The sequence below is a fragment of the Hippocampus zosterae genome, chromosome 8, assembly GCF_025434085.1.
Source record: "Hippocampus zosterae strain Florida chromosome 8, ASM2543408v3, whole genome shotgun sequence".
NCBI classification, from domain to species: Eukaryota; Metazoa; Chordata; class Actinopteri; order Syngnathiformes; family Syngnathidae; genus Hippocampus; species Hippocampus zosterae.
Genome location: NC_067458.1, coordinates 15282273 through 15309623, shown reverse-complemented (window position 1 = coordinate 15309623; position 27351 = coordinate 15282273). Strand labels below are relative to the sequence as shown.

Sequence of the window (27351 nt, the reverse complement as noted above, 5' to 3'; positions counted from 1 at the left end):
AATTGTGCAGTATTACAGTCGCCTGTGGAAAATTTCCGTCTTATTTTTTTGATGAACACTTGCATTTTAATGTTGGTGGTGATGGTGGTATTTTTTTAATTGACACTTGGTACAAAGTTCCAGAACCATCTGATACTTTTAAATGTACCGTACAGTTTCACTGTTCTTATTTTGAAACCCAGATGTGGCTGCCTGTGTATTGCCGAAATTCGTGAATATTCTGAATAATGAAAGGTTATGTGATGAGCTCGGATTAATGTATTCTGTGGTGTCGCTTCACATATTTATGTATTAGCCGCTGCCAGGTTTGAAAAACGAGAGTTTTCGTCGATAAGATGTACTTGACGATGGTTCCTCAATCTTCACTATACGAGACACTTGCGCTCCCTGGTTCATGGCCATCCATTTACCGTAAAGGCAAGTGTAAAGTCACAGGAGGAATCATGCTACGCTTGCATACCCGGATGTGAATGCGTGTGCATTTCCGCAAATCGTGGCTAATTAAATGATGTCGTGTTGGTCTTTGATTAATGTAAGAGTCTTTGGTGTCGTTTCACGGATATCCCATAATTTAGCCACACCCCGGTTTAAAAACCAAGCAAAATAACGTTGAAAAGAAGACGTTGTCCATGGTTGGTAATTGTACGCGACACTTGCTCTCCACAGGTCATTTCCGCCCATTTGCCGTAAAGGGCATTGTAGAAGCGCTGGCGGAAGAATCGGATGCTGTGCGTGGCGGTCGGCAACTTTCTGCTGCTGTTGAAAAGTTTCTCTCAGTGGTGGTTAACCTTGCGTTCGAGTGACACAACCGGGGAAGATGGCGTGGCATCACAACTGTGCCACGTCCCGATTTAGCGGAGAAATCAACAAATACCCCCGACACGTCGCCGTGCTCTGCCTGACATTTTGTCTGCTTCTGCTATCCTCGGCGGCGGAGGCCGGACTGTACACGAAGTCTGATCAAATCGTCGCGCTCTCGTCGGACAATGTCAAGTCTGTTTTGGTCAACTCCAGCACAGCTATGGTGGTGGAGTTCTATGCGTCCTGGTGTGGACACTGCATCTCCTTCTCGCCCGTCTATAAACGTCTGGCGAGAGATATTAAAGGTATGTACCAAACTGCACCCATCACTATCACTATATATACACCGAGCTATCTATCTAGCTATCGTAGCTGATCGTATGCTATCGTTGTTATGGCATCTTATCGTATCTCATCGTATGTGTTGTATTTACCTTATCTGATCGTCATGGTGTGCTGTGTTATCTCATCTGATTGTATGTTGTTTTGTCGTATCTGATTGTATTTTGTGTTGTGCCATTAAATCTGATCTCATCTTATGTTATGATTTATTCTGTTCTTTTATCTGATCATACTGTAACGCCCTCGTATATCGTTAAAGGATGACACAGTCGCTGATTTATTTTACGTTGCTTTCTTCACACAGGTCAAGGGCTGAACAATTAATTGAATTCAAATCGACATTGCAATAGGCTAGAATGCATACTTTTAGAATGGCTTAAGCTACAATTTGGGGAGGGGGTGATTCATTTTGATTGCTCGATAGTCTATTTTATCTATTTACATAGTGTTTAGGTAGGTTCGGTGCTGAGAAGTGCAGTCCATGTTTACAATATATATATTTTTTCATGACACATGAAAAGCTAAAGTTGTAAAGCCACAGTTTTGTTTACATTATTGTTGTAATCTGATTCACGATTAACTGGCCAATGTTTATGCCACTCTTAATAAGAATTTTGTGAAATCGTGCCAGTGAATGTTGGAAGCACTTCACGGTGTTACTAAGTTTAGTTAACAACTCTATTTGAAGTAAGTAGACATTTATCTTTCAGAATAAATTATAGTTCCTTTGGCCTTCATTTTAGCTTAAGTCTAACCTGTAAAACCAAAACATTTCCAATAAATCTGATATTGTTTATTGTAATAAATATTTATTTACTGCTTGTGTTTTTTTAAATAAAATTACATTGGAAGAGGACTTTGGAAAAATAATTTAATTATTTATTATACGCCTACTGCCCGGAGACAGCTGGGATAGGCTCCAGCACCCCCCGCGACCCTAGTGAGGATCAAGCGGTTAGGAAGATGAATGAATGAATGAATGAATTATAATAGGGAAAACATTACATTATTTTTCAAAATTGTTTAACCCTACGCTGGCGGAAGCATAGTCCACTGAGGCTGAAATCAGAGGATTTCTACAATAAGTTAAACAGTGGCGGCAAAAAAAAACAAACTTTTACAAACATTAGGAAATGGTCTGTTATATAATGTGGCCCTTTTCTACCTGCTCATAATATATTTTGTGTTCTGTCTTTCAGAGTGGAAGCCTGCCGTTGATCTGGCAGCCATTGACTGTGCTGATGAGAATAACAGGAAGGTCTGCACAAGCTTCGGCATCAGAGGATTTCCAACTTTGAAGGTAACATGAGTCCCCTACAAGTCGCTTCTACTCATAAAGTTCATATCTTCCAGGTTGAGCTTGATTCCAAGTGAAGTTTTAAGTCATTCATTGGCAAGTTGAAATTTTTGGCACCGCCTCAGTGCTCTGCTCTTCTTGTTATGCTTCAAATAATTAGATGTGGTTTAGGAAAGCATTTATCATTATTGTGTGAGCTGTAATTGGTCACAACCAAGCCCTTTTCTCACAATACAATGAACATGATCCGATCGCAGAGTGAAGCGTCAGACTTTTTCCACCTGACACTACAAACAAGTATTTTAAGTTCCAGTGGACCAGAGAAAGGACAAAAGCTTCAATTACATTTTTTTATTTTATTATAAAAGTTATACCCTAATTTTAAAGCAACTCGATGCAAACTATTTAATCATCTTTGTTATGATACATTCGCATAGTAATAATGACACTGATGTTTCTGCGGTTGCCATGGCAAATCTGGATCACTTATACTTCAGTAAATGTGTTGTTAAAGTGTAAATGCTTTAAAGTCCGGTTTAAAAACACTTTTTCCCCCAATGCCTTTGATTTGAGTGTTTTGAAAGCATTTTTAAACGCATTTTTCCAAAATGTTCTTGCATCGTATGTTCTTCTCGTAATTTTATTAAGCTCCTTTTGGTTTCTTTACTTTCAATCTCTTGAACTCTTTTGTTTGTAAATGCTTTTAAATGTGGTGCATTTCATTATGTGAAGCACACCGAGGACATCACGAAAGGATTATGTGGAGTAAAAATGGAGCAAATGGATAGTGTCTGATCCACACAACACGCGCAGATGGGGAAAACGTCACTAACTGCGATACCAAGCAGAATGTGTCTCGGTGCGCCGGTGGTATTTGTACATATTTAAATGAGGCAATAATGCATACATTTGGCGGAGAAATCACATTACCCCACCTCTTTTCAAATGAGCCTCATTGATAAACAACATCTAATTCGCCAACGCCAATAGTCACACGCAGTTTGAGTGATGCAAATAACGCCGAGAAAAAGCTGGTGCAAATTTGTCGCTCTTCTGTGGAAGCCTCTTTTTTTCAGGGAATGCATTACGACCTGCGACATCTGAACATTGTGAGCAAATGCTTCACATGCACAAGACATGTCCTAAATGACATACCCTTCATAAAAAAAACAAGCAAACAAACAAATCCCTCCCACACCTTCAACCCTTTCATGCACCAATAAAAAAAACAATGTCCCCTAGTGGAGTGGAATGGAACAAAGGGCTCCTTCTTTACCAATCCAATCCACAATGAAGCTTCAACATTACAAGTCATTTTAGCCAGTGGGGATTTCGGGGTCGAGGCGGGCTTTGTGCCACCCAAACGTTACACAACGTCGCTTTGCTTCTGTCATGGCTATGTGAGGACTTCCCAATTTGATCTCTCTGCCTCCTCAGCCCTCAGTGTAATCCAAAACTCTCTTTTTTTGTTTCACCTCTCAGTTCTTCCATGCCTACAGCCGGGAGGATTCTACTGGAAAGGCCTTTACAGGTATAACGGAGCACACAGAGCCCATTCATGAATACATTCACTGACTTAGATGCACCTGCACATGCCTGGAAATTGAAATCCAACAGAAGAGTTGCATCAGGTGTTGTGCCTTTACACATTTTTAACTGGTATTTATTATTGCGGATGTAACTCGGGGCCTAAAGTTTGAGACAGTGCAAATACATTTGGCTGTTTCTTTTCTTTTTCTTTATTTACATTACTCACATCAAATCTTTGTCGCTGCCAAACCTCTGCACCACTTTTGAGCCCAATTATTAATGTTATTGCACAAATGAGCTGACACTTTTTACACTGGCGACTTGGCGGCGAACCGAGAGGAGCTAGTTTACCCATTAGGGATGAGCGGCAGCGTCTTGTCAGTTTAGTGAGCACACAGTTACCATAGGCCAATCCGATGTGGATTAAATATTAATGTCAGTTTATTTGCAGCTAATTTCGCGACTGGCTGGCCGCTGGCAATGTTTTAAAGCAAACAGTAATGTTCAATGTCCCATGTTCACCGGCCTCCAGGTTTGCTCCATGACGTCCAAGCCCTCCGCCACTACATTGTAGAGCTAATGGAAAAACACCAAGACCCGTGGCCTCCGGCCTGCCCTCCACTTGAACCCACCAGGTAGACAAAAAGCTCACCACCACAGGAGAGGCCCCCTTTACCTCCTTGGGCAGCTGTGGCTCAGTTGGCAGAGCAGTTCTTCCAGTGACCTTATGTTTTTATTCCTAGCCAAGCTGAAATCGACACCTTCTTGGAGAACAACAACGTTCGACACTTCGCCCTGATCTTTGAGGATGTAAGCTCCTACATCGGCAGAGAGGTAGCAGTCTCCGTCTCCATCAATTCTGTATTGTTGAAAAACAAAAAGGCTTGGCATCACCCACGTTCTCAAAGCACATCGCTATTCCTTCCGTGCATTAGGTGACCTTGGACTTGTTACAGTTTGAGAACATTGCAGTGCGGAGGGTCCTGAGCACTGAAGAAGACCTTGTAACCAAACTGGGGGTAACCGAGTTCCCTTCCTGTTACCTTTATTACCCTGGAGGCAACTTCACAAGACTCAAAGTGTAAGTTAGTCAAAAACCAAAACACAACAACAACAACAGCAAAGCTGTTCCTCACAAAAAAAAAAGTTATTCTTCGCCTCGACAGTACTAGATTTATTCCATATAAAGCAGTTCAGCACACCATTTCACACTGTATTGCAATAACTGGAAAAAAAACCCCACGTTAAAAAAAAATATATATTAAAAAAAAAACAGGCCATGGTCACAAAATTGAAATCTTCCACGTAACGTTTTAGATGTGCAACTGGGATTCTCAGTAGCTGAACTCCATATGTGTGTTTGACAAAAATAAAAAAGTTAGTTAGTTATGCCGACGACTTGATCGGCCATAAAATCGGCCATGATCCTCGAGAATCAATGAAAAAGCCCCATGCAACATCACAGACATTGTCTTGTAACCTGTGTATCCTGTTTTCAAATAACGTGCATCAAACAGGAACATCCAAATTACATTTTTGGCTTTTTCCTCCAACATCTGTTCACAAACGTAGTGATCTTCAGATTTCTGATAACAATATGTTAATCACTTGCCGGATGGAGGAAGAGCACCTCTGCTTGCAACCTCGTTATTTATTCAAATATGAAGGGCACAGAATCGTTTTAGGTCATTCCCAAACATGACTCATGGATTGATGTCACTTTTAACGGTAATCGATCGGACAGCGGCCACTAAAAAAAATTGTAATGAAGGATTGTCATGTAGCGTTGGCTGTTTGGGCTCATAAATCGACGCAACACCAATGCATTGTATGGCCAAGTTCCAGCTGCAACTTCCTGTTTGCAAATTCTCATTCATTATAAGCTATAAATTGACAAGCGGCAAACAAAACTGACTAGCAATATGATTTAAATGCTTGCTGATAGCCAAAATACGTCATGTTTTGTGTAACCTTTATATGCAGAAGCTGCGAGCAGAAACATGGTTCTCTTGTCGTAAATACATCATCGTACCTAATTGACAACCGAGAAGGACACTTTTCAATACATTATTAAATAAAGAATAGACCAAAATGGGGCTTTGAGTGGCCCCTTTATTAATATATGATTATGTACAAACCCTGAAAGATCTTCAGAAAATGCTGATAAACATTCAATAAACGTCCACGAAAAATTGAGAATTGGGGCAAAACAAAGCCCGAGGACAAAAAAAACATCCAAAATGTGATCAAATATTGAAAAGAAATAGAATCCATCAATGTTCTAATCCGCAGGGGCCGAATTGTGAATATGCAGTGGTTGACTGGAGTTTTAAGTTTTAATGTCACCAGTCACCACTGGATGGCAGACATGTCTAAGTTGCACTCACACTGGATCTTATACAGTATTGCCCTTACGACAATGTAGGTAGGCCTGATATTTATATTTTTTGAATGAAATGCAGGACTATATCGTACCCATAATATTAAAAATATTATAATACAATGGAGCGGCCCAGTCGGCGACTCGTTAGCATGTCGACCTCACAGTGTAGAGGTCGTGGGTTCGATCTCGGCTCCGGCCTTATTGTGTGGAGATTGCATGTTCTCCCCTGTGCCTGCGTGGGTTTTCTCCGGGTACTCCGGTTTCCTCCCACATTCCAAAACCATGCCCGGCAGGCTGACTGAACACTCCAAATTGTCTCTGTGTGCCCTGCGATTGGCTGGCAACCGGTTCAGGGTGTCCCCCGCCAACTGCCCGAAACAGCTGGGATAGGCTACAACCCCCCCCCCCCCCCCCCCCGCGACCCTTGTGAGGATAAAGTAGATAGGAAAATGGAATGATGGAAAGATTATAATGAGTCAATATTTGGAGGGAAAAAAATACCAAATGAGTTCTTACACTTAATGTTGGTTGGTGTTCTGTAGTTTTGTGCTGACCTTCAATGGTAATTTTTTTTTTTTACCGAGAGAGCCCTTAGCACTGGAGAAAAAAATTACTGCGTTTATTTTTTGTTTGCTTCACATCCTTTGTTGTTTGGTTAGCAGAGTGGATCTTATAAACATGCTTCGAAAAATGTTTTACACTACATAAAAAGAACGTGTGTTGCACAAAGGCAGCCATTTTGTCCATATTTAGAAAAGCATTGGTGTCATACACTCGGGTCAGCAGTGCATGATCCTATTAGAAATTTGACTTGAGAGTTACACGACAAGAATGGATAGTTGATGTAGTGATGTGTCTCAATGCTTGTCCATATTCTGTAGTAACTTGAAAAAAGCTGCATGTACACCCTCACAAAACCGTTGGGGTATGTTCAGTTTACCTCCATCAATCCCCCTACAAATGTATTCCCATTGCCTTTCGAATTGTTTAGCACACAACAAGTTTGCGTCCTCATTATCTGAACCCTATTCATGAGACTACTTTTAAACATCTGGCCTCTTAATGGGATCAGAGCATCAAAATTGCTCCCATTATTCACCATCATAAAGCAGCGCCCATCGTTCCTCACCTCGCAAATCCATCTGCCGCTCGTGCCTCTTTGTCTGGCGCTTTCAATAACTTGGCATGCGGAAGAGGACTCTTTTTAGTTGACAAATGCAAAGAGGAAATGATTTATTGCCGATGTATTTATTCCCCCGCCCTCCTCCAAGCCCCACGTCCCCACTGTTTCGACCCCCCTCATCTCCATCACTGTACAAGCGGTGGGAAGGTTTTTTAATTTCTTGCATGAAAACAATGCCATTGCTTTTCTGGCTTTACCTGCGCGGCGGCAGATGGCATCCCATCATCGCTTGAATGTCTGATTGATCCTGGGAGAGACGCGGTCGTGTGTGTCTGTGTGAGAATGCGCACATCCGTCATGCGTGTAATGCGTGCTGCTCCCTGGTGGATGTGTCCCCTGTCCCCCATCTACATTGACACCAGCCCAGGGGAACCACTGGATAAATGGCTCTTCTCCCTCCACATGTGCAACTCTCTCAGCAGGCCCACCGGTGTAATTGAGTCCCGGGCTGGTGTGAGTGAGCACCGGCCTCCTTTTAGCATCCATTCCTCTTAATCCCACCCCTTTCCAGTCTTTTGTCCATCTTGCACAAGTGGAGAAAGTCAAATGAGGGTCCAAGAAGGAGACGTAAACGAACAAGCGCAAGTAATGGCGGAGGCTTCGGCCTTTTAGCGCGTGGGCTTCATAATCGATGATCCCCTCCCGTCCATCCGCGCGCTAGCCTGGCACCATCTGGCCCATCGTCACAAATGTTTTCCAGTAAGTGTGTAAAATATATGGCCACAAAAAGTGCAAAAGGCTATCAAGCATTTTTATAACACTAGACTTGAAAACAAAAAGAGTCTAAAGCGTTTTGTTGAACAATCCCGACTCGGTGAATAAGCAGCTCGTTGCCAAATGCGTTGCTTGTAAATGTCTCGCTCCTCCTGGGATTTAATCTCTCACCGACCAGTCACTGGCAACGCTCGAGCGCTGGAGTGGCACGATGAGGTCCATGCCTGCAACACGGGTTTTAACCAAGAGGGGCAGGGTGGTTCCATTTGGTGTAGAATTGTTGAGTGTACCATCAGAGTTGCGTGACTGAATACTCATACCTGCACTGTGCTCTTTTTTTTTTAAATCATAAATTCATCTTGACTAATGATGTACAAAGGGAGCAAAGTCTTGACTTGACTTAAAACCTGTTCCTCCCTCCTTCCCACAGCAAAATTGAGGCCCGTACTTTCTACTCCTACGCCCTTCAGGGGCTTCCTGGGGTGGTGCGTTCAGGGAAATCCTTGCCGGCCAGCACAGACCACATCGGCACGCATCAAGAGGAGCTGTGGAGACCTTTCAACAGGCATGACACGGAAATATTCTTCTCCATCTTGCCGCAGTGCCTTCAACTGCGTTTAATATTTGTACAGGTCCAGGGTGTACATGGCCGACCTGGAGTCCACACTGCACTACTCGCTGCGGGTGGAGCTGGCTGCTCATCCTGTCATCACAGGAGAGGCGCTGACTTCTCTCAGAAAGTACATCTCAGTCTTGGCAAAGGTGGGATAGAGATAGAGCAGCCCCCCGCACACACGGATTTAGGCTCATTATTTTTCACTTTTAAATATTTAATGCAGGCTGAAATCTAATTTTGAAATATCAGTAAAACATAATTTCAGGAAGCTCACCTAAAGTGAAAACAGGTTGACCATGTTTGATTTCCCCGAACTCGCCAAAGCGTTTACACACTTTAAGCTGTATTTATTTCTTGATTATAAATGTCGTGGGGGGGGGGGGGGGGGGGGGTTCCACTCAACTTTTTTTTTCAGTGGGAATTTGTGTGTTGAAAACTTCCGCTTCATGTAAAAGCATAGTGCAGTTATCCCTCTCCACCACTAGATGGAGAGTGAGACGGTAAAATGTCACCGACTCAAGACTGAAAGCTGTGGAGTACCCGGACATTTGAATAAAAGATTCACGACTACTGGAGAGATGTTTCGGAAACCCAGCTCAAGTTAATGCCAAACGGCACAATGCAGTATAAGTGTATACGAATGCGCAACCTCCGTACTAAACATACGGCTGTATCACAATAAATTAGAATATGCAGGAAAATGTCATGCATATTAATACTCGTGTTTCATTCAAAGCGTGAAACTCCTACAATTCAGGATACTGAGTGAACTATTTCACGATGTAGTATTTTATAATTTTGCTCAGAGTTTACAAACAACCAACATTCACTCTGTAAAGACCTGAGAATATTCCATAAAAACAAGAGTTTTAATTGGACCTCTATGAAGTAGTTCTTTCTGTATATGATTAATCGAAAGGAAGAGTTTCACCTTTGAGTTGAATTACTAAAATAAATCAACTTTTATAAGATATTCCAATTCACTGATGCGGGTATTTATGTATTAAAGGTGTAACAAAAGATTATTTGTTACCGTTTTAAATCAGTTTTGATTTACAAGATGTGAGCGCACCAAATTAGAGTCGAACCAAATAGAATTCTTCCACTTTAAATTGGAACAAGATACATATCGGATTATTTTGGAGATATCTTTTAAGGAAATGCCACATGTACAATAACCTCTTGACAAATAATCCTACAGACTTAAACCAAATTGAATCATTACACTTTATATATGATAAATAAATAAACCGTCCTTTAATTGTATTGCACCCCATGAATTGAAGATACACACAGAATCGTCTTCTATTGGAGAGATGCACAGCCGTTATCTACGTATTTATTTATTTTGTATTTATTCATTTATTCCAATGTTTAAATGTTGCAGTATACTGATGTTCCTCAAGTGAATGAATAAATAGAGAGTGAGCGTAAAGACTCTCATGGGCATTGTTGACCCTCTTGATTTTGGCTCCCAGGGGTATAGAAGCGTGCCCGCCATCCACAAGCTTTGCATTGATCCGCCCTTATTAGAACCTCTCTGGGACACCCTCGTGCCCTGCCTACTACTCCTTCTCCTCCGGATGATCTCACTCATTTGATACTTTTGACTATTTTACCTGACTACAAATCCCCTTGGAGTTGTCATCTCTGCCTGTCCTTTTTTCCCCCCTGGGATCCTCTCGGAGGATTTTACGAATACCACTTGTCTTTCCTCTCCTTTTTCCCGCTCGGGCGGTGACTCTCGTCTTGCGTCCGAGAAGTGTGCCAGCCAAGCAAACATGTTGCAATGATGAGGTCTGACCCGCTAGCCTCGTCCCTATTGGCCATACACCAGGCTGTCTCACTGCCACCAATCTCACTGATTATGTCTCACTCTCTAGGGAGGCCTTGTAGCAAGCTGCTGTGTGTGTGTGTGACTGTGCGGGCCACGTGCCTTGGCCTCCCATTAGCTCCCGTTTGTTTAGTCAATAGCAGCAAGTCCCAATGGTATTTTTAGCCTGCCACCCCCTCCCCAAACAGAGTGGCCCAGCCGCCAGTCGGGGCTTTGTGTGGCTAAGCCGGCTGTCATGGTCGTCCACTTGTGAGGGCCCTTGTTGACGTTTGAGCGCTCTCACGACAAAGACCAGCCATTCATCCAGTTAGCTTGTTCGGCATAGTTAATGTAAGACAAGCGGGGTGTTGGTTCTGATCAGGCTCAACAATTGGTGAGCCAAATACATGACCGCTGTCTTATTTGTCGACTTGGTGTACATTTTGAACTGAATTGACGAAGTGAAGTAGGTGACAAATATTTGTTGATTAAGGAATGTCCTCTTGGATAGATGACACAAGATGTAGAAAAGTGACACTGGACCTCAGTGTGTGAGTCATGTGATTAGATTAAAAGTGACTCATGGTGTCCTACGTGGGGAGAGACTTCAGTCATGTTCCAAACTGATGGCGCTATGCTAACTCTCATTCTGATTCAAGCACCCTTTCTCATCCCAAAGGTGTTCAATTATCTCCCTCCGTACAGATTAATGATGCACAAATAACAATAAAGCAAACGCTAAAATAAATTGATACAATAAACGGTATCAAACCTCCAAAAATCACCAAATGATGACAATGTTGGATTGTCGTATAAACATTTTTAAATGTTGCTTGGCACTGTAAAATTAAAATTCTCTCCGAATGCTGATCAGATGGAAATAGAACCAATCCTTTTAACACGTATTATTTTTGTCATTTTGCCAAATCTGAATCATGTTTACAAAAAAAAAATCATACCAACATCAATGTGGACCTCATCAAAATATATGGTGTGGTATGGAAAGTGTTTCATAAATATAAAACCCAACTATATATTTTTCTTTTTGCTCCTACTAGCTGCTATAATTCAGACATAATCCAGTTGCACACGAAGTTTTGGGCAAACACACCCAAGAACACACAAGCTAACAAAACATAACATCCTTGGCAAAGGTCACGTGATTACAAATGTATAGAAACATGTTTTTATACATTTTTGAAAATGGTGCGAAATGAAAAGAACGAAATTGCAGCCATGCACAGAACGAGGAAGGGAACACAAACGGGAAGGCCGTTTATTTGTCCCCAAAACAAAATTCAGAAAGTGTTTTTGGGTGCCCGATGATGTTTTTGCGTTAGCACGGCTTGCTGTGACATATTATGCTATTGTCAAGACCGTGTTTAGATGATTAGTCGCCGTTTTATGGTAATCTCCCTTTGTCCAAGAATTCCAGGAAATGTTTGTTCTTCACCATCAAACCTTAATTGCATTTCCACCCAAAGCATGTTCACACTGGCTTGCGCTTCCCATTTGCACACGCTCATGATATTTTACTAGATTTACTGTCTTGTTGGAATGAAGCCGGATTTATGAATCCTCTCTACATGTATCTGAGGATTAAAAAAAAGTGGATCTTGGGATGCCGGCGAGCATTAAAGGGAGTTTTTTTTAGGGATTATACCAACAACTTGTTTTTCTTGAAAAGAAGCCCACAGGGGAAACAAATGGAAAGATAGGGGCCATCTAAAACCATGCAAGCTTCACATGTCTGAGCCCAAGCATCAAGTTCATGCATTTTTACTGAATTTCTGTCATACAGTACACCACAAATACAAAGTGCATGAAAAATACGACTCACCATCCCAGCATATATTGCAAAGTGAATATAAATCCGTATTTTAAAAAGCATTCCTGATACTGTCTATTAAATGTAGCCTGCTTTTTCTTGAAAGTCTCTGTCTCCTGTCACCTTTTCCGCTTTCCAAAGACGTTTGTTTTTTTTCTCTAGCTCCCTAGTTTCATTTTAGCGGTAACCTATCACGTGACCGAGAAGTGCGCCTGGACTTGCCTCAAGAGTGGCACACTGTAGATGGATGTAACAGAGAATCCGGAAATTTTTCAAAATAAAAGATCTTTCAGATTCCGAAATGAATAAAAAAAGAAATAATGTAAGTTATTTATTCTTTCTGTGCGGCCCCAGTACCAAATGACCCACGGACGAATACCGGTCCGCGGCTACTGGGGTTGGGGACGGCAGATGTAAGTGGTTCAGCACCATGACCCAGTAGAACATGGTGAGCTTCTGATGGGATCACTCGCAGCATCGACACATCAATAGTGTTGCTTTGGTGATGCTGGGCTAAGCCCATTACTGGCAAACACCTGCCTCTTCGCTTCTGCTTAAATTCATATGATTGTTTAATGAGCTTTCCTGACTGGTTGTTATTCAGACCTCCGATCCACACCTAAACCCATTAGGTCACTTTCCCAGCAGCAAGTAGCGGACACCAGGCTCCTTTGTGTGTCCCTTTACACACACCACCATGAGTGTGTGTGGTTACGTTGTTTATGTGATTGCAATGGAACGGCATAAATTTGAATATATTGGTCAACCGAGATTTACAATATTTAATTATTTTTGCTACCGTTTGGAACATCGGCAGTCTTCCAAACATTCCCGTATCCTGAATTTTTCTCGTACGTATAAAACTGTCAACAAAATGCAACACGCAAACCAGGCTGAGTGGGTTAAGTTAAGTGGCGTGTCTTCCAGATCCTGTTAAAGCGTGATGAATAGACGAAGAAGATTGTCCCCCATATGCAGGTGCACTTAGGTGAACAGATGGCGGGGACAAATAAAAAAAGAGTGCATTTTTGGATGACGTTTTCGAAATCTCCTCTGAGACTCGTAGCCGGCTCTGTCTGCTGTTGGCGAGCGCTCACGGTAGTAATTTTAAAATAACCGTCGTATATTAGAAGAAATAATACCTGCCCGAGATTTGGAAGCGATTACAGCAGTGGTAACCATGGTAACATGCAATTCAAAAAGCTTGTAAATGTGTTTATTTGTGAGCAAACCTACTGTAAACCATTCCAAGGTTGATTGTAAGAACAGGAAGCACATTTAGCAGACACTCATTAAAGTCTATGGTGAGTCTTTTGTCAGCGTCTTTAATGTGAAGAAGAGCTATAGGGCCTGTTTGCATTTAGTCTGTCATCAGCTCTCTCAAACGCCCATCAACTGGATTTCCTCCTCCTCGCAGTGTTCTCGCTTTTCCTGGTGACTATATCGTGTTTCATTCTTGGGGCATCACCATGGTAGCCATGATTTGAAAAGATCTAAACACACCTTGCAGTGAAAGCTCCCGCGGTTGTTTGGTGGTTGTTAGCGGCTTAGGAAATGCATCTGAACCAAGGAAGTAGCTTAAAGGTGGAATTCTTCCGGAAGTTGCTGGGATGGAAAATTTTGGTCACAATTAATTACCGGTAAGCTATTCCAGTGCTTGATGTGCAATTGGTGTGTGTCGATACTGAACCAGAGGATGAGAAAGGAAGGCGTATTCACGATACTGTAACATTCTCTTAGATAGGCCAGTCTTCTGTTTCCGTTTTATTTCTATTTATTCATACAACTGCCCCGCCGCCCTTTCTAACCGTACTTAGTAACTTTGACATCAATTCAAATGGACAGAAACCTGTGTGAATGTAAAGAACACAATTTTTATTATTCTGACATGTCATTCTAAGAAGGAAACTAAAATTTCAAGCTAAAATAATTAGATTTTCAAGCCCTTAGAGGATTAAAGGTTACAATTTTTACTGAGAATAATAGCTTTAACACCCATTGAGTGGTTTACAGATTTTAATAAGGAGATTAACATTTGTTATTGCTCTGGTGAATCTTGATTGTTTGTCCCTGGTCAATCATTTTCACATTCTTGACATTGTGGTGATATTTTCTGTCAGCGCAGTTCATTCCAGGGGAAATGTTTGTGGATTTGCAAAATTAGACCATTGGGTAACCATAAAAACAAGGTCATGTTTTTTATGTGGTACTTTTGTCCAATGCACCTTGCTGTGCAAATCTTGTAGCTGACACCGATGTTGGAGGTGGCTCGATGTCTTGTCAATGTGACCTTCCCATTTACGAGAGGGCCTCTTGGGCAGCCCATCTTTGAGTAAATAAAAATTAATTTGTCATGACTTTTGCAATATTGCTTCCGTTTAGCTGGGTGACGCAGATTTTACAAAACCATGGCCTAAAAATTTCTGTTACAACTCGCCATACATCATGTTGGACTCCATACAGTATTCTTTGTGTTCTCAATAGTACTTCCCAGGCCGCCCCATCCTGATGAACCTGTTGAAGTCCCTCGATTCATGGCTACAACACCAAACTGGTGACCAAGTTTCATATCAAGCATTGAGTGAAATCCTGGAGAATTCGACACAGGTGAGTTGTGACAGAATAATACACACAAACATCTGTAAGGCAAGTTCATGATGAAAATATCATCCTGCGAAACCCAATTTTAGTCCACCTGCATTTTCGTCCAATTGGTTTATTATTCAGACAGGAACTGTCTGACTGGGTTAGACTAACTTGTGTGTAACTAACACACAAGGAGCTTTTTTCACAGCAGCTGGGTTTGCCCGGCTTGACCAAAATGCAAGCTGGCTTTCATGAACGGTGAAAATGAAATCCTCTCTCTGCATTTTTTTTTTCCGGTGAGGTCAGTCAAATCTGAGTTTTGATTGAGATTTTTTAATGAGGGTCCGAATGTCTGGAATGAATTGTGCGTGCATCCCCTGTCCAGCCCCCTTGCAAATTGAAAGAGTCACTTACTCAGATCATTAGCTTTTAGCTGTCCCGATCAATGGATCAATGAATCGATGAAAAGGTTTGAATTGACCTCTCTTCCGAGGAAATGGACTTCACGCTCACCCAAAATCTTTACTATTGACATGTGAGTAACCCTGTCAGTCACGGCAGCGACAGCAATAGGAGGCGGTGAGAGAAACGACTTTGTGTCAGAGGGAATATGTTGTCGGATTCGGTTGGTTAGATATCCCGACTGCCTGTGTTCATTAGTGCAGGGCCGAGCCATTAACCTGAGATTGACTTCTCATTGATCAAGAAAACTACACGCAGCAGCTTTCATTAAGTTGAACAGGTTTGGAGATGTGGGAAGAGAGCCACAAAACGGTGGTCCTTTTTGAAAATTGTCTCTCAGTCGTATGTTTTTCTCTCTCTCAGGTTCCAGATGCTGCCTTGCCCGAGGGGGTGAGGTGGGTGGCTTGCCAAGGGTCACAACCCCACCTTCGACGTTATCCTTGTGGCGTGTGGACTCTCTTCCACCTTCTTACAGTGCAAGCCAAGAAAGCTGGTGGCTCAGGTGCAGGCAAGTCACGCGTACTTTGTTTTACTACGGGCCATTTAGAGTTCACGCGGAGAAGAGGGGGGCTTAGAATATGTCTGCGGGGCCGAGAACTTTGTCCACAAATTAGCCTGATTGTAATTTAACACACACGCACACACAAATCCAACCACCAGTGAACACAGAATACACACGCCTATTTGGAAACAAACTCGGCATGACTATTATGCACTCTCTATCTTTTCGTCACTGCTGCATTGAACCTAATTGTGACTGTGTGAAAATAGATGTGAGATTAGTGGAATGTGAGTGGTTAATAAAACAAGGCAGATGACTGGTAGCTCCACTTCTAGCAAGCATGTTAATCTCCCACTTCATCTCACACATACACACACACACACACGGGGGGGGGGGGGGGGGGGGTTAATCCTGGAGTTTATGGACCGTCATGTGACCTGCAGATGGACCAGCGAAAAGGGGTGTCCATCTGGTACCCCACGGGCGACCATCCATCTCACACGACAGATACGGGCACATGCAGTAGTACCCCTGAATACGACATAAACCTCATGCATGAACTCACACACTGAATGCCGTATTACAGGTGTGAATTCGGCACAGTCTTCCCATTGTCCCGGCACGCTCTGAGAGCGGCTGTGCGTTATAAACCCGACGAGGCAGTTAAGCCAAGAACAAAAGCAAACTACTGCCAGGAAAATATGTTTGTGGACTGTCGAGATTCTGAGACAACAACCTGGCAACCATTCACACAGAGGGTTAACTTCCTTTAATCTCCAGATTGGGTATAGATTATTCATCTCAATATGGGGTTAACCCAGCTCTCTGTTACTCCCGGCCCACAAAGCGTGGGAATCCAGGAAGCCGCCGCACAAGTTTGCAATTGACAGCGTGATTGTTGCCTCCAAGGTAACGCTCTCAAGCGTCATTAAAATGTTAATTTGATCACGGTACATGATCACAAATCCAAATAGATTTGAACATACCATATCAATCCCGATACCATGAATTATGGATGTGCGGTATATATGGAAGACTGTATAGATTATGCCTCCGGTGTAGGTTTGTGACCAATTAGGATGACATCATCATATCTGACTCAGTGTGAAAATGGCTTGAAGCGCATTTGACCAAAGAGCTGTAAAAGAGCGGTCAGACGTTCCTGCATCGACGCAAACCGTGCTTTCCTGCCTCCCCGGCTACTCACAAACTACCGTGGAATTGCTAGCCGCTAAACTTAACTTGCTCCACACTAGCTAGGAGGCTGGCTAGCTGGAGTGGCTAAACACCGTCCTGCCACGATATAGTGTCACTCCTCAACAAAAACAAATCCTCACTTCCATGTCTGCGATTAAGGTACATTTCTGGTAAATACTGTTATCACAATAGGAAGATGAAGAGTAGCTAATCATGCAGCACACTAGTTAAAAAGAAGCAACAGGGGAAGAAGAAGAGGAAGAAGCCATGCTCTGAACAGCAAATTAGCATTTTAATTAGTCTCTAGACTCTAGAGCAAGGTGTCAAAGCCCGTGATGACTGTGAACCCCCAAATAATGTAAAATTAATCGCCTTATATTACACAAACTCACCAACTGAATGAATAACTCATTTTGAAATAGGAGACCAGAAAAAAAAATCAAATCTATTCATTTTAAAAGGAGGGTTGGTAACAATAAATGCTTGCAATATTTTTCAAAGTGAAGCCAATTTGCGATTTGTTTTTTTTTTTAAACCAAGAAACATGAAGTCGATGCACTTAATTTGCTTTTGCAGGCCACATAAAATGATGCGATATGCCACATCCAGCCCTCGCTCCTTGTGTTTGCCACCCGTAGTCCGGAAAGAAAATAATAATTCAACAGTTCCACAGGAAAAGCGGAAATGAATCAGGATGTTGGCATATGTCAGCCAGGAAGAGGAGCCTCATTGGTCAAAAATAATTTTGGACAATCAGTATTTATAATATCGGCACTCTTATTTATAGCCCTTATCCCCACTAGGATTTATTGGATTTACGTTTACAGGACTTACTCTGATGAGGCAATTGCGAACAGATTCCTTTTTGCATTTCTGACCTGGGAGCGGACAACTAATAAGAATAAAGCCCTGTGAAAAAATGGATGGATGGTTTAAGTAGTGTAATCAATAAGAGAGAACAAAATACAGATTTGAATGTGCACTAGCATTGCTTTATTGAGAAAGCACGTCACACAGCGCTTGAAAGCCACCGTACTTTGTTTTATTGCGGTTTCAAAAATGTCAACGTTTAATTTCATTTTTACCCAAAACGAAAACTAATATGTGCAACAATTTTTGTGCAATATTAATTCATGAATCCCCTCCAGATCTCGCGGAGGTGCTGAGTGCGATGACAGGCTACATCAGCAATTTCTTTGGCTGCCGGCCATGCGCCGAACACTTTGAGAACATGGCCAGAGAGAGCCTGTCGGAGGTGAACACTTTTACTGACTCCATCCTCTGGCTTTGGGCCCGACACAATCGGGTCAACAACAGAATAGCAGGTAAGAGCGCACATTCTACTAGTTGTGAATCAGCACATGTACATCTTGAATTTGTCACCTATATATTCATCACAAATCCATTCTATAATTTTATGATATATAGTCAACGTGTTACATGACTGTCTTTTGACCGAGTCGTACTACGACTTCCCTCCGCTGACCTTCACGGTTATCTCACTGAGTTTGTGGGGAAGATTTAGGCTTCAGCCTCGTCACATGGTCAGCGGGTCGTGTTAATACGACTAGAGACGGTGCTGGGTGGTGGAAGGACGGATCCTCAGATCAGACACCAGCTGTCACTACGTCTTAGACCCCCCTCCCTCCCACAATGGAAGCATGGCGCTGCCAATGTGGAGTAAAAACGTAAATACGTTTGAACGTACTCGCAATTATGTTTGACTGTATTTGCTGCAGAAAATATTTTTGCTCCACATTTGCAGCTGCAAGCTTCTGTACCCCTACCCCCACCTATCATTGGTGTTTGTGTCACCCATTTTCTCCCTGACCACCCTCAAGAACTTCCAGACCGTCGTCCTTCCACCTCATCACTATCGCTTGCCCATTTTCTCGTTTGTCTCTCCTCCCTTAGTTTGCCTCTGCCCACTGTTGTCTTGCACCCATAAGCTCCTCCTGTTTTCGTAAGATTTTGAGGAATCTGGCTTGTCTCTGTAACGGGGAACTTTGAAAGGATCAGAATGATCCAGTTGATGATTTTTTTTACTTGGGTCGTAGTCGCACAAAAAATGGAATTGTATTTCTTGTTTTGACTAACATTATTTGGGTTTTGACCATTTTTTGATGTCATATCGGTATTTATTTATTTTTTATAACTAATAATATGCATATGGGACGTCCGTTTACAATTTGGAGTTGGCTGTGCTCTTTCTTTCTTTCTTTAGCTATATGACTGGCTATAAAAGAACATTTTAGCATGACCTGTTGCTTTTGACCACCAAAATGTTTTTTTGTTGGTATGGACTTAAATATAACTTGGAGTTGATCAAATATATGTTTGTGTTTATAGTCTGCAGCACTGAATGCAAAAGGGGTGGGGGGGGACCCACTTTCTACTCTTGTTTAACTTTATTACTAAATTATATTACGCTTTAAAAAGCAAAACCATCCTCCCTCGTCTTTGTTTCCAGGGATGTTATTAGGCCCAGCGCTGTCATTAACACCCCACTTTGTTAAATCACTGTCTTTTGTTTGTACGGACCACCCCCCTCTTCTATCACTGGGACAGCTTGTGTCCAGAACAGCAGGGGCTATTGGGACACCCGCCTCTGCGTGTGTCTACTCCCCAGACACTTCAACGCTATTCAGACCCCCCCGGCCACCCAGACCACTGCACACCGCTTCAATCCGTCTTCTCTCCCATTCAGTCTCCGTTGTCCCTCTCTCTGTTGCGAGTAGACCTCCTCTCGTCCCCTGGGACTCATAACCTCCGCTTGACAAGTGATAGCACAGCACCCTGGCAGGGTGGCTCCCCCAGGAGCCAGGCCTCTCTTCCGTATTTCTCTCATCGCTCGCTCACCCGCACACACACACACACACACCAATTCCCAAGGCACTGTGAGACAGCAGGTGGCAAACACCATGACACAAGCACCAAGCCACCCGATCCTCCCATCCTCCAGTCGACCCTGCAGACACGCACACACACAGGTTGTGGCGTGTGCTAGGGGGTGTTGCCGTAGTAAAGGGTTACGTGTTTCCACTGGGGATCAGTGTGAGGAGTCAAAAGCAAAGGGAGGGAGGAAGGATGCGAGCGTTTGTGCTCTTTTGCCGCACTCCGTTCCGCTCTCTCTCTCTCCCTCTTTCTCCCTCACGCAGCCCCTCCTCAGCTTTTTCTATTCGTATTTATTTGTTTATTTATTTTAATACCCCAGAGTGAAGCTGTTCAGCTGGTCGCCGCGCTCCGCCTTTCAGGAGTGGCCATGCATGAAAGAGCAGCTATTTGTAAAGCGGCTGAACAATTAATTTAGCTGGCAACAAAGAGGCCCAAGGGCCTTCTGACACCGCCTCGCACGGGCCACATTAAGAGTGGCGGCAGCTCAGTCCTGTTGCTGCTTGTCAAGAGGCTGAGAGGGAGACACATTTCGACACACTGCACTTGTAAGTCCAAGTGTCACCGTATTTGCATTGGTGGTGTACAAATGCATTATATTAAGAATAATTTTTAAGAATAAAAATTGATGAAACCATTTTTTTCCTCCGCAGGACAACAAATGCGAAACAATATAAAATAACATTGAGCTACTAAAAATGGACTGCTGAGGAATGATGAGTAGACCTTAAAATGTAAACATGATAATTTTAAAGTTATGAGTCCCGCATATGGCGTTAACGTCATTGCTACGCTGAGAGGGTGAGTACGCGATTGCTCACGTGTGCAGCTCATTTGGAACATTTTTCATTTACGATTGGCTCGAAGCGCTTTGCACCCTAGCCCACCCAGTACTAGAAGTAGTACCTTGTAGTACCTGCTTTTTCCCCATGGCAAAGTGTCAATGTCAAGTAGAACTGTGTTGAGACAACAAGGTACCTTGCCGTGGAAAAAATCGGGATCATCATAGTGGTCCAAGTTCAACTCGTCTTATTGGCGTCGCGGGGTGAACATGCAAACACGACACAGGAGGGCCTGTAGCACAAATTGAACCGTGCTCATCATGCACTCTTCCACCACGTTTTGTGTTTGCGTGTGAGTGTGTGTGTGTTTTTTTAGATAGTTGACTAAATTACACTTAGCAGCTTCAAGGGGAGGCAAAGCCTAAACCAGGGGTGTCAAACCCATTTCACATTGTGGGCCATATACGGTCTCGGTAGATGTCAAGAGGGCCGGACCATTAATATTACGCCATACTGTGCTATAAATAACCAAAATATCATGTCTTTCCTTTGTTTTGGTATAAAGAAGCATTGTCGCATTGATACCGTCTGCTGTGTTGGGTCTGTCTCAGTGACAGACTGAGACTGCTGTTTTCTTCTCTGAACAAAACAATGTTGTCTTCTACTCTGATCAAAACAATGTACCTCTAGCGGATAATCCGTGAATTGTGTTTTATTAAAAACATTCTTTGTCTTTAATGCATTTTTTCATTTTTAAATTATCCGGTGGGCCAAACCGAACTTCCTTGGGGGCCGGTTCCGGCCCGCGGGCCTTATGTTTGACACCACTGGCGTAAACCGTCCGTTCATTTGCATCAGCTCTATGGCTGCATGACGCTGCATGGTAGGTGATCCTCACGTCACAGAGTCGGTGCTGAGGAAGCTAGTTTGTCTTGAGCAATACATATTTATACCTGATGAATATTTATGTGCTAGCGGTGATGACATCCCAGCGACAGGCCGTGGTGGCAATCTCAATATGGCTTCTATGGCTAAAGTCACCCTGGCCACAAACCTGACAGTCTGATTAGAATGAGGGGAGTGTGCATGCGTGTTCCATCTACCTGCTGAAATGTATAAAAGCCCCCCCACCAACCCCCAACTAGCCGCTTACAGGCTCACAGGCAGCAGGACATCCAAGACAGGGTAAAATAAATGTCTCTTTTATGTAAAGCAGCGTATGGAGAGTCCATACACATGTGCATATCATTGAGATTCTTGCTGAGCAGCATCGGGAAAGGGTTGCGGAAGAGTGAGAAAATTGGGGGCTGGTAAATTGACGGTGCTGTAAAGTGACAGAGCTGCCATGTGCTCGCACGCACACGCGCACACGATAGTTTGTAGGTGACAATAATTTATTACTCATGCGTTTGTGTGAGCATGTGTCCATGTGTATATGTGTGTCCTTGCGGGTATTAGTGCAGTTAAGTGTATCCATATTTCTGGGTACACATGTTTACTTACCAGATATTTTTTGTGAATTTTGTGACATAAAAGTTGAGGCTGGGTGAACAATCAATTTTATGGATTGATTCAAATTTTATTTGTCAGGGCAGTCAGGACTTCTGTAGTTCAAAGTGTGTTCCGGGCTGATATTCACTGCTTGCACTAAGAACATGGCTGCGAACAGAGAGGAGCTAGTAGCCTCAGACAAAAGCACAATCGTTGTTAGCTGTGCTGAGCAACTTTTCTGACCCATCTAGCTTCTATTTCACAAAAAAAGACAGATATTGAGATATTCAAAACGTGTGGTGGGATACATTTTGGTCAACTATGGAAAGGAATTTCTAGTCTTTGAATGTTACAGTACTCAAAAATGTAAACACCTGAGACTTCACCCCCCCCCCCCCCCCCAAAAAAAAGTGTTCCCGAGTACAAAATACACCGTCATGCTAATTTTATTTTATTATGTAAAAGTGTGTTGTGGTGCTCATGTTGTTTCATTGATGTTAGTGTGATGCTAACAGTCAGCTAAAGGAAAATGTGTAAAAAAAAAATTTTTTAAAGGAAAAAAAGACTAATTCATCAGATGATGCATATGTCCCCCCCGAGGCTTTGGTATCTCATGTTCAATTTGAAAATTGGACTTCGCTTTGAAAAGGGCTGCGAAGGGACCAGACAGGTGGTCTGCACCAGTGTGGGCTTCTGCCTCATGACAACGCTTGTGTGTGTGCGCGCGCGCGTGTGTGTGTGTGTGTGTGTGTGGGAGTGGGGAAGCTGTCCACTTTGGTCACATCTATTATCTCACCACCCCTCCCACTGGGACATCCTAGAAGCCCATTGATCATTGTTAAGACACACACACACACACACGCACACACACACACACACACACACACACCAATATCAATCCGTAGATTACATGCACACAAACTCAAGACAGGTGATTTACATACGCACTCTTAAAAGACCGACATGCACATATGCATATAGGCCCAAAGATTTATGGAGGCGAGTGACAAGATGAAATGGCTTCAACACAGATTGCATCCAGTCGTCGAAGCGCTCGTGTCCTCAAATCAAACGTGCCAACACAACAGCGTGCAACACCTTTACGTGACCTTGTGCTTGTTGGATGGTTTCTCCATAATAATCTTGCAACTTTGGTACACTAGATATTGATACCACTTTTGTTTAGGTTTTTTTTTTCATAAAATACTCTTTGTCCTTGCCTTTCAGGTGCTTTGAGCGATGACCCCAACTTCCCAAAGATCCAGTGGCCTCCACCGGACGCGTGTGCAGACTGTCACGGCGTGAAGGAGAATGGGGAGCACAAGTGGCACACCAAGCAGGTTCTGTCCTTCCTTGAGGACTACTACTCTGCCGAACGTATTCTCACAGGTGCGGTTTAAGCGTTCCATATTCGCTTCGTCTTGACGCGAGAAACATTTTTTCATTTGTGGGAGATGAAACATTATGTTTATACACTCTTAGGCACAAATTAGAAGCATAGCTAAAGACGCTACAAAATTTAGAACGAAGAGGCCTCCAACACACTATATTTTGGGGCTTCCACCGTATACTGTTGTGACTCGAACTGGTTTTTATTTCCCCCCCATCAGACTACCTGGAAGACGAAAGTGAGGTTCTGGCCAAGCAGAAGGCAAAACGTGTCAACCTGCAGGCTCAGAAGCGTGTCGAAAGAGAAGCCAACGAGGCCCTGAAACCTCCCAATCTTCCTCCTCCAACGCAAGCTTTGATAGAAGAAGAGGAGGAAGAGGAAGTGGCGGCAGATGAAGAAGAGCAAGCGGCCCAAGTGGAAGGTAAGACTCTTGAACCGAAACCCTGGGCCGCAGCAGAAATCAAACTGGGCTGGGATCGGCAACATAATGTCAGGAGGCCGAGTATCGTGGGGATGAAAGTGCGAGATGTGCAGGAGGACATCGTGGACCTGGACTTGTTCGCCAACCAGCACTACAAAGCCCAAGCCATGCAAGTGGCCACCTCCAGCCGAGTCAAACAACGCACCCTGCAGAGGAATCGGGAGAAGCGAAACTCCGGGCCCGTGTTCGGCCTGCGCATGGAGCCGGACGCCCGGCTCGGCGTGGCGGCCTTGGAGTCGGACTTCGGTTCCGACGAGGGGACGCGCGGGCTTAAGCGAGACCTGTCGGCCCAGCGCTTGGGCGAAGACGGCGGGCCGGGCCGGAGAGGCCGCTGGATGTCCATGCTGAGCATTGGCTTCTCCAAAGTGGACGTCAGCCTGTGCGTCATCCTCTACTTCATGTCCTCCATGTGTCTCCTTGTCATGTACCTCTTCTTCAAAACCCGCCTCCGTTTACGGCGGACTAAAGCGTCACTGCCTTGATCTGAAGTGTGGGCCGGCCGGGCCCTTCCAACAACCTGTGATGTGGCGACCACATCCACCTTTCCTTGCTGGTCTGGTTCTATGCTTCAAGTCGCATCGAGTGACTTCCACTAGCTTTTCAGCAAATGACCTACCGTGAAAACTTTGTGCATATATGGATGTTTATTTTCATCAATGAGTCTGGTGTGAATGAAGGAGATCCTTTTTTTTTTTTTTAATTATGCCATGAAGTACATTTCAACACATCTGCAGTCAATGGAACTACTTGAACTTCTCTCCGGTGATTCCACAGATTTCTTTTTTAATTGTATTTAGCTTTATGAGCATTTTATTTCAGATTTTCCCAGTGTTTCCCAACCTTTATTGAGCCAAAGCCCTTTTTCCAAAAATCACCACCAAACAAGAATGCTTGCTCTGAATAGCGCAAATGTGATAACACCCCACAACCCCCTCCCCATTAAATGCCACAAATCGCCGCTTTAGCGAAATGTAACTCCTCAACTCACGCTAGTTTCTTTGCATGAAATTGCCACAAAGTGGTCACAAAATGCTACTAGTGTCTGAAGCGCTTTAATTCACTTCAACAAAAAGTAATACCGGTACTTTTATTTCTTTGGTCTGAGTGCAAAAACATTCAGTGAGTTTTTCATTGAACACCCTGGACAGGTTTCCCCCAAATGAATTTGAAAAAGGTTCACTCTATCCTGAAAAAGTTGAAAGCAAAGCTATTATTCTTTTGAATTGCAGCAAATAAATATATAGATTGGTTGACGCAAATGAGGGTCAGTGATTCCGAAAATTAACCGCAATAGTTCTTGCGGAGGATTATGTGATTGTTGATTCTGTCACTATAAGTCGCTGGCATAGAAAAGTGGACAAAGATGCATTATTTGTAATAAATTAAAAAATGTCAGACAAGTTAAATAAAATGGAAAAAATGACAACTGATAATCTCTCACAGCACACTCATGGTGTAATGAGATACAGTCTAATAGTGTATGAAAAAAAATATTTTTACATTTGTAAACATGCCTCCAATTGGAAGGAAATCTTTGATAGTGCCAGTGTACCTAATGAAGTGCCCAACGTGGATATTTGTTTGCATTCTAAATACTCACCACTGCTCTTGAATTACAAATTGATTTCCGTTCTTTTTTTTTTCATTCCGTTTCACTGTTACACTTTATTTACCGTTGAGACCATGAGCCACTTGTCTTGCAGCTCCCGCGTTTCAAACATCGCATCCGCAACGATGACATCACATTGCTGAGTCGTCAAGACAGAAACTGTGTTTATGTCAAGTGGACAGACTAATGCTGTCATTACAAACATATGCGTGGATTGTGGAAAACAAAGTTGTTTTTAAATTCTGGACAGCTCATTTTGAATGTGTCGAGAAATCAAACATCTCTATCGTCTATGACATTAAAAAGTGTGACCAGAATACTTGTTGTTATTGCTTTGCGGTCGCAATGCAAAAGGAAACTGGGTGTGCATGTTAAAATGGGGAGTGGTGGGAGGGGGGGCGGCGGGGGTAAAATCATCACAAGGTTGAAGGAAAAAGCCTGTTGCCATCTGCTGCGCAGCACAGGCTAAATCCTAACAATTTCATTGGGATTAAAGCAAGTGAGTAATCCTGCTTTCCTTTAGGGGGAGAGATTACCCTTGAGGATTAGCTCCCAGGAGATAATAAACTTTATTAAAACGCAATCGGCTTTCACGGGCCTTCTTCCCCTCACACACACTTGGAGGTGGACTCCGACGGGACCCCTCGGTGGGGGAAGAGGGGTCGAGCTGGATGTAAGAGTGCGAGGGATAAATGGATGGCGCTCCGATGTCGTCGGGATTATGACAGACTCATCTGAGGGGACGCTTGTGATCTTGAGCTTTGTGTTTCCTGGAACATTGGATTGAACTCTCTTCATGCTCCCAGTGAAAACAAACACTGTCATCTCCTCATTCACTTCTTGGGCGTGAGCAGCATGATTGCTCGGGCTGCTGAAATAGCCCAATGAGAGGCGATCTTGTTTAAGAGCGGCACTTTGAAGCACCACCTTGCCTTTTACTGCTCTCACTGAATCTACCGCTCTGAATTAATGTCTCAAAGACACATTAGATCCACCAGGCACAACCTGTTTCAAGAACACCTCAGGTATTAGAAGCCCCGCTAAGGAGAAGGAGCCAGATGGACTGTCATGGAAAGACAAGCCCCTGCATGGCGTGTACCATTGACAAATTGAAGAAGTGGCTGATGTTAAGAAAACATACCATTGCCTGGAAAACGCTGGACTAAAAGACAGCAGTAATCAAAAATGCAATCCATAAAAACAGTAAGAATCAAGGAAGAAGAAGGTGGCTGAGTAAATTGAGGCTCACTCAGCTCCCATGCACTTTCATGTAACAGAGCTGGTGGTGTCTCACTCGCTTTAAACATGCAAATATATTTTCAGAGCACGTCAAAGTTTGCATTTTCAAAGTCCTCTACCGCTTCACTCATTCACTCCCAAAGACGTTTTTAAACGTCTTTTTTGACTTGGTCTAGAATTGGCTGCCACTAAATGAGTTTTAAATGTGCCCGA

General features: G+C 43.2%; 1 protein-coding gene across 2 annotated transcripts; it reads left to right on the top strand.

Annotated features, from left to right (window-relative positions):
- The first annotated feature begins 679 nt into the window (after positions 1–679).
- On the top strand, positions 680–26216 carry qsox1 (quiescin Q6 sulfhydryl oxidase 1). 2 transcript variants are annotated; one of them, XM_052074928.1, is made up of 14 exons: positions 680–1106; positions 2343–2443; positions 3923–3971; positions 4503–4605; positions 4714–4804; positions 4906–5051; positions 8681–8815; positions 8883–9012; positions 14992–15114; positions 15919–16057; positions 18403–18579; positions 23647–23808; positions 24030–24230; positions 24344–24706. In XM_052074928.1, exons 1-14 carry the CDS (start codon positions 818–820, stop codon positions 24562–24564), a joined length of 2067 nt encoding a protein of 688 aa, XP_051930888.1. In that variant the 5' UTR covers positions 680–817; the 3' UTR covers positions 24565–24706. The 2 variants fall into 2 exon arrangements, with proteins under 2 accessions (XP_051930888.1, XP_051930887.1); XM_052074927.1 differs by having other exon boundaries at positions 24030–26216.
- The last annotated feature ends 1135 nt before the right edge of the window (positions 26217–27351 follow it).

Excerpts from the sequence above, each read along its gene's own strand:
- qsox1 (XM_052074927.1), top strand. The coding sequence starts at position 818 with ATGGCGTGGCATCACAACTGTGCCACGTCCCGATTTAGCGGAGAAATC. Across the intron at positions 1,107-2,342 it reads TCTGGCGAGAGATATTAAAG|AGTGGAAGCCTGCCGTTGAT; the intron begins GTATGTACCAAA and ends TCTGTCTTTCAG. Across the intron at positions 5,052-8,680 it reads AACTTCACAAGACTCAAAGT|CAAAATTGAGGCCCGTACTT; the intron begins GTAAGTTAGTCA and ends TCCTTCCCACAG.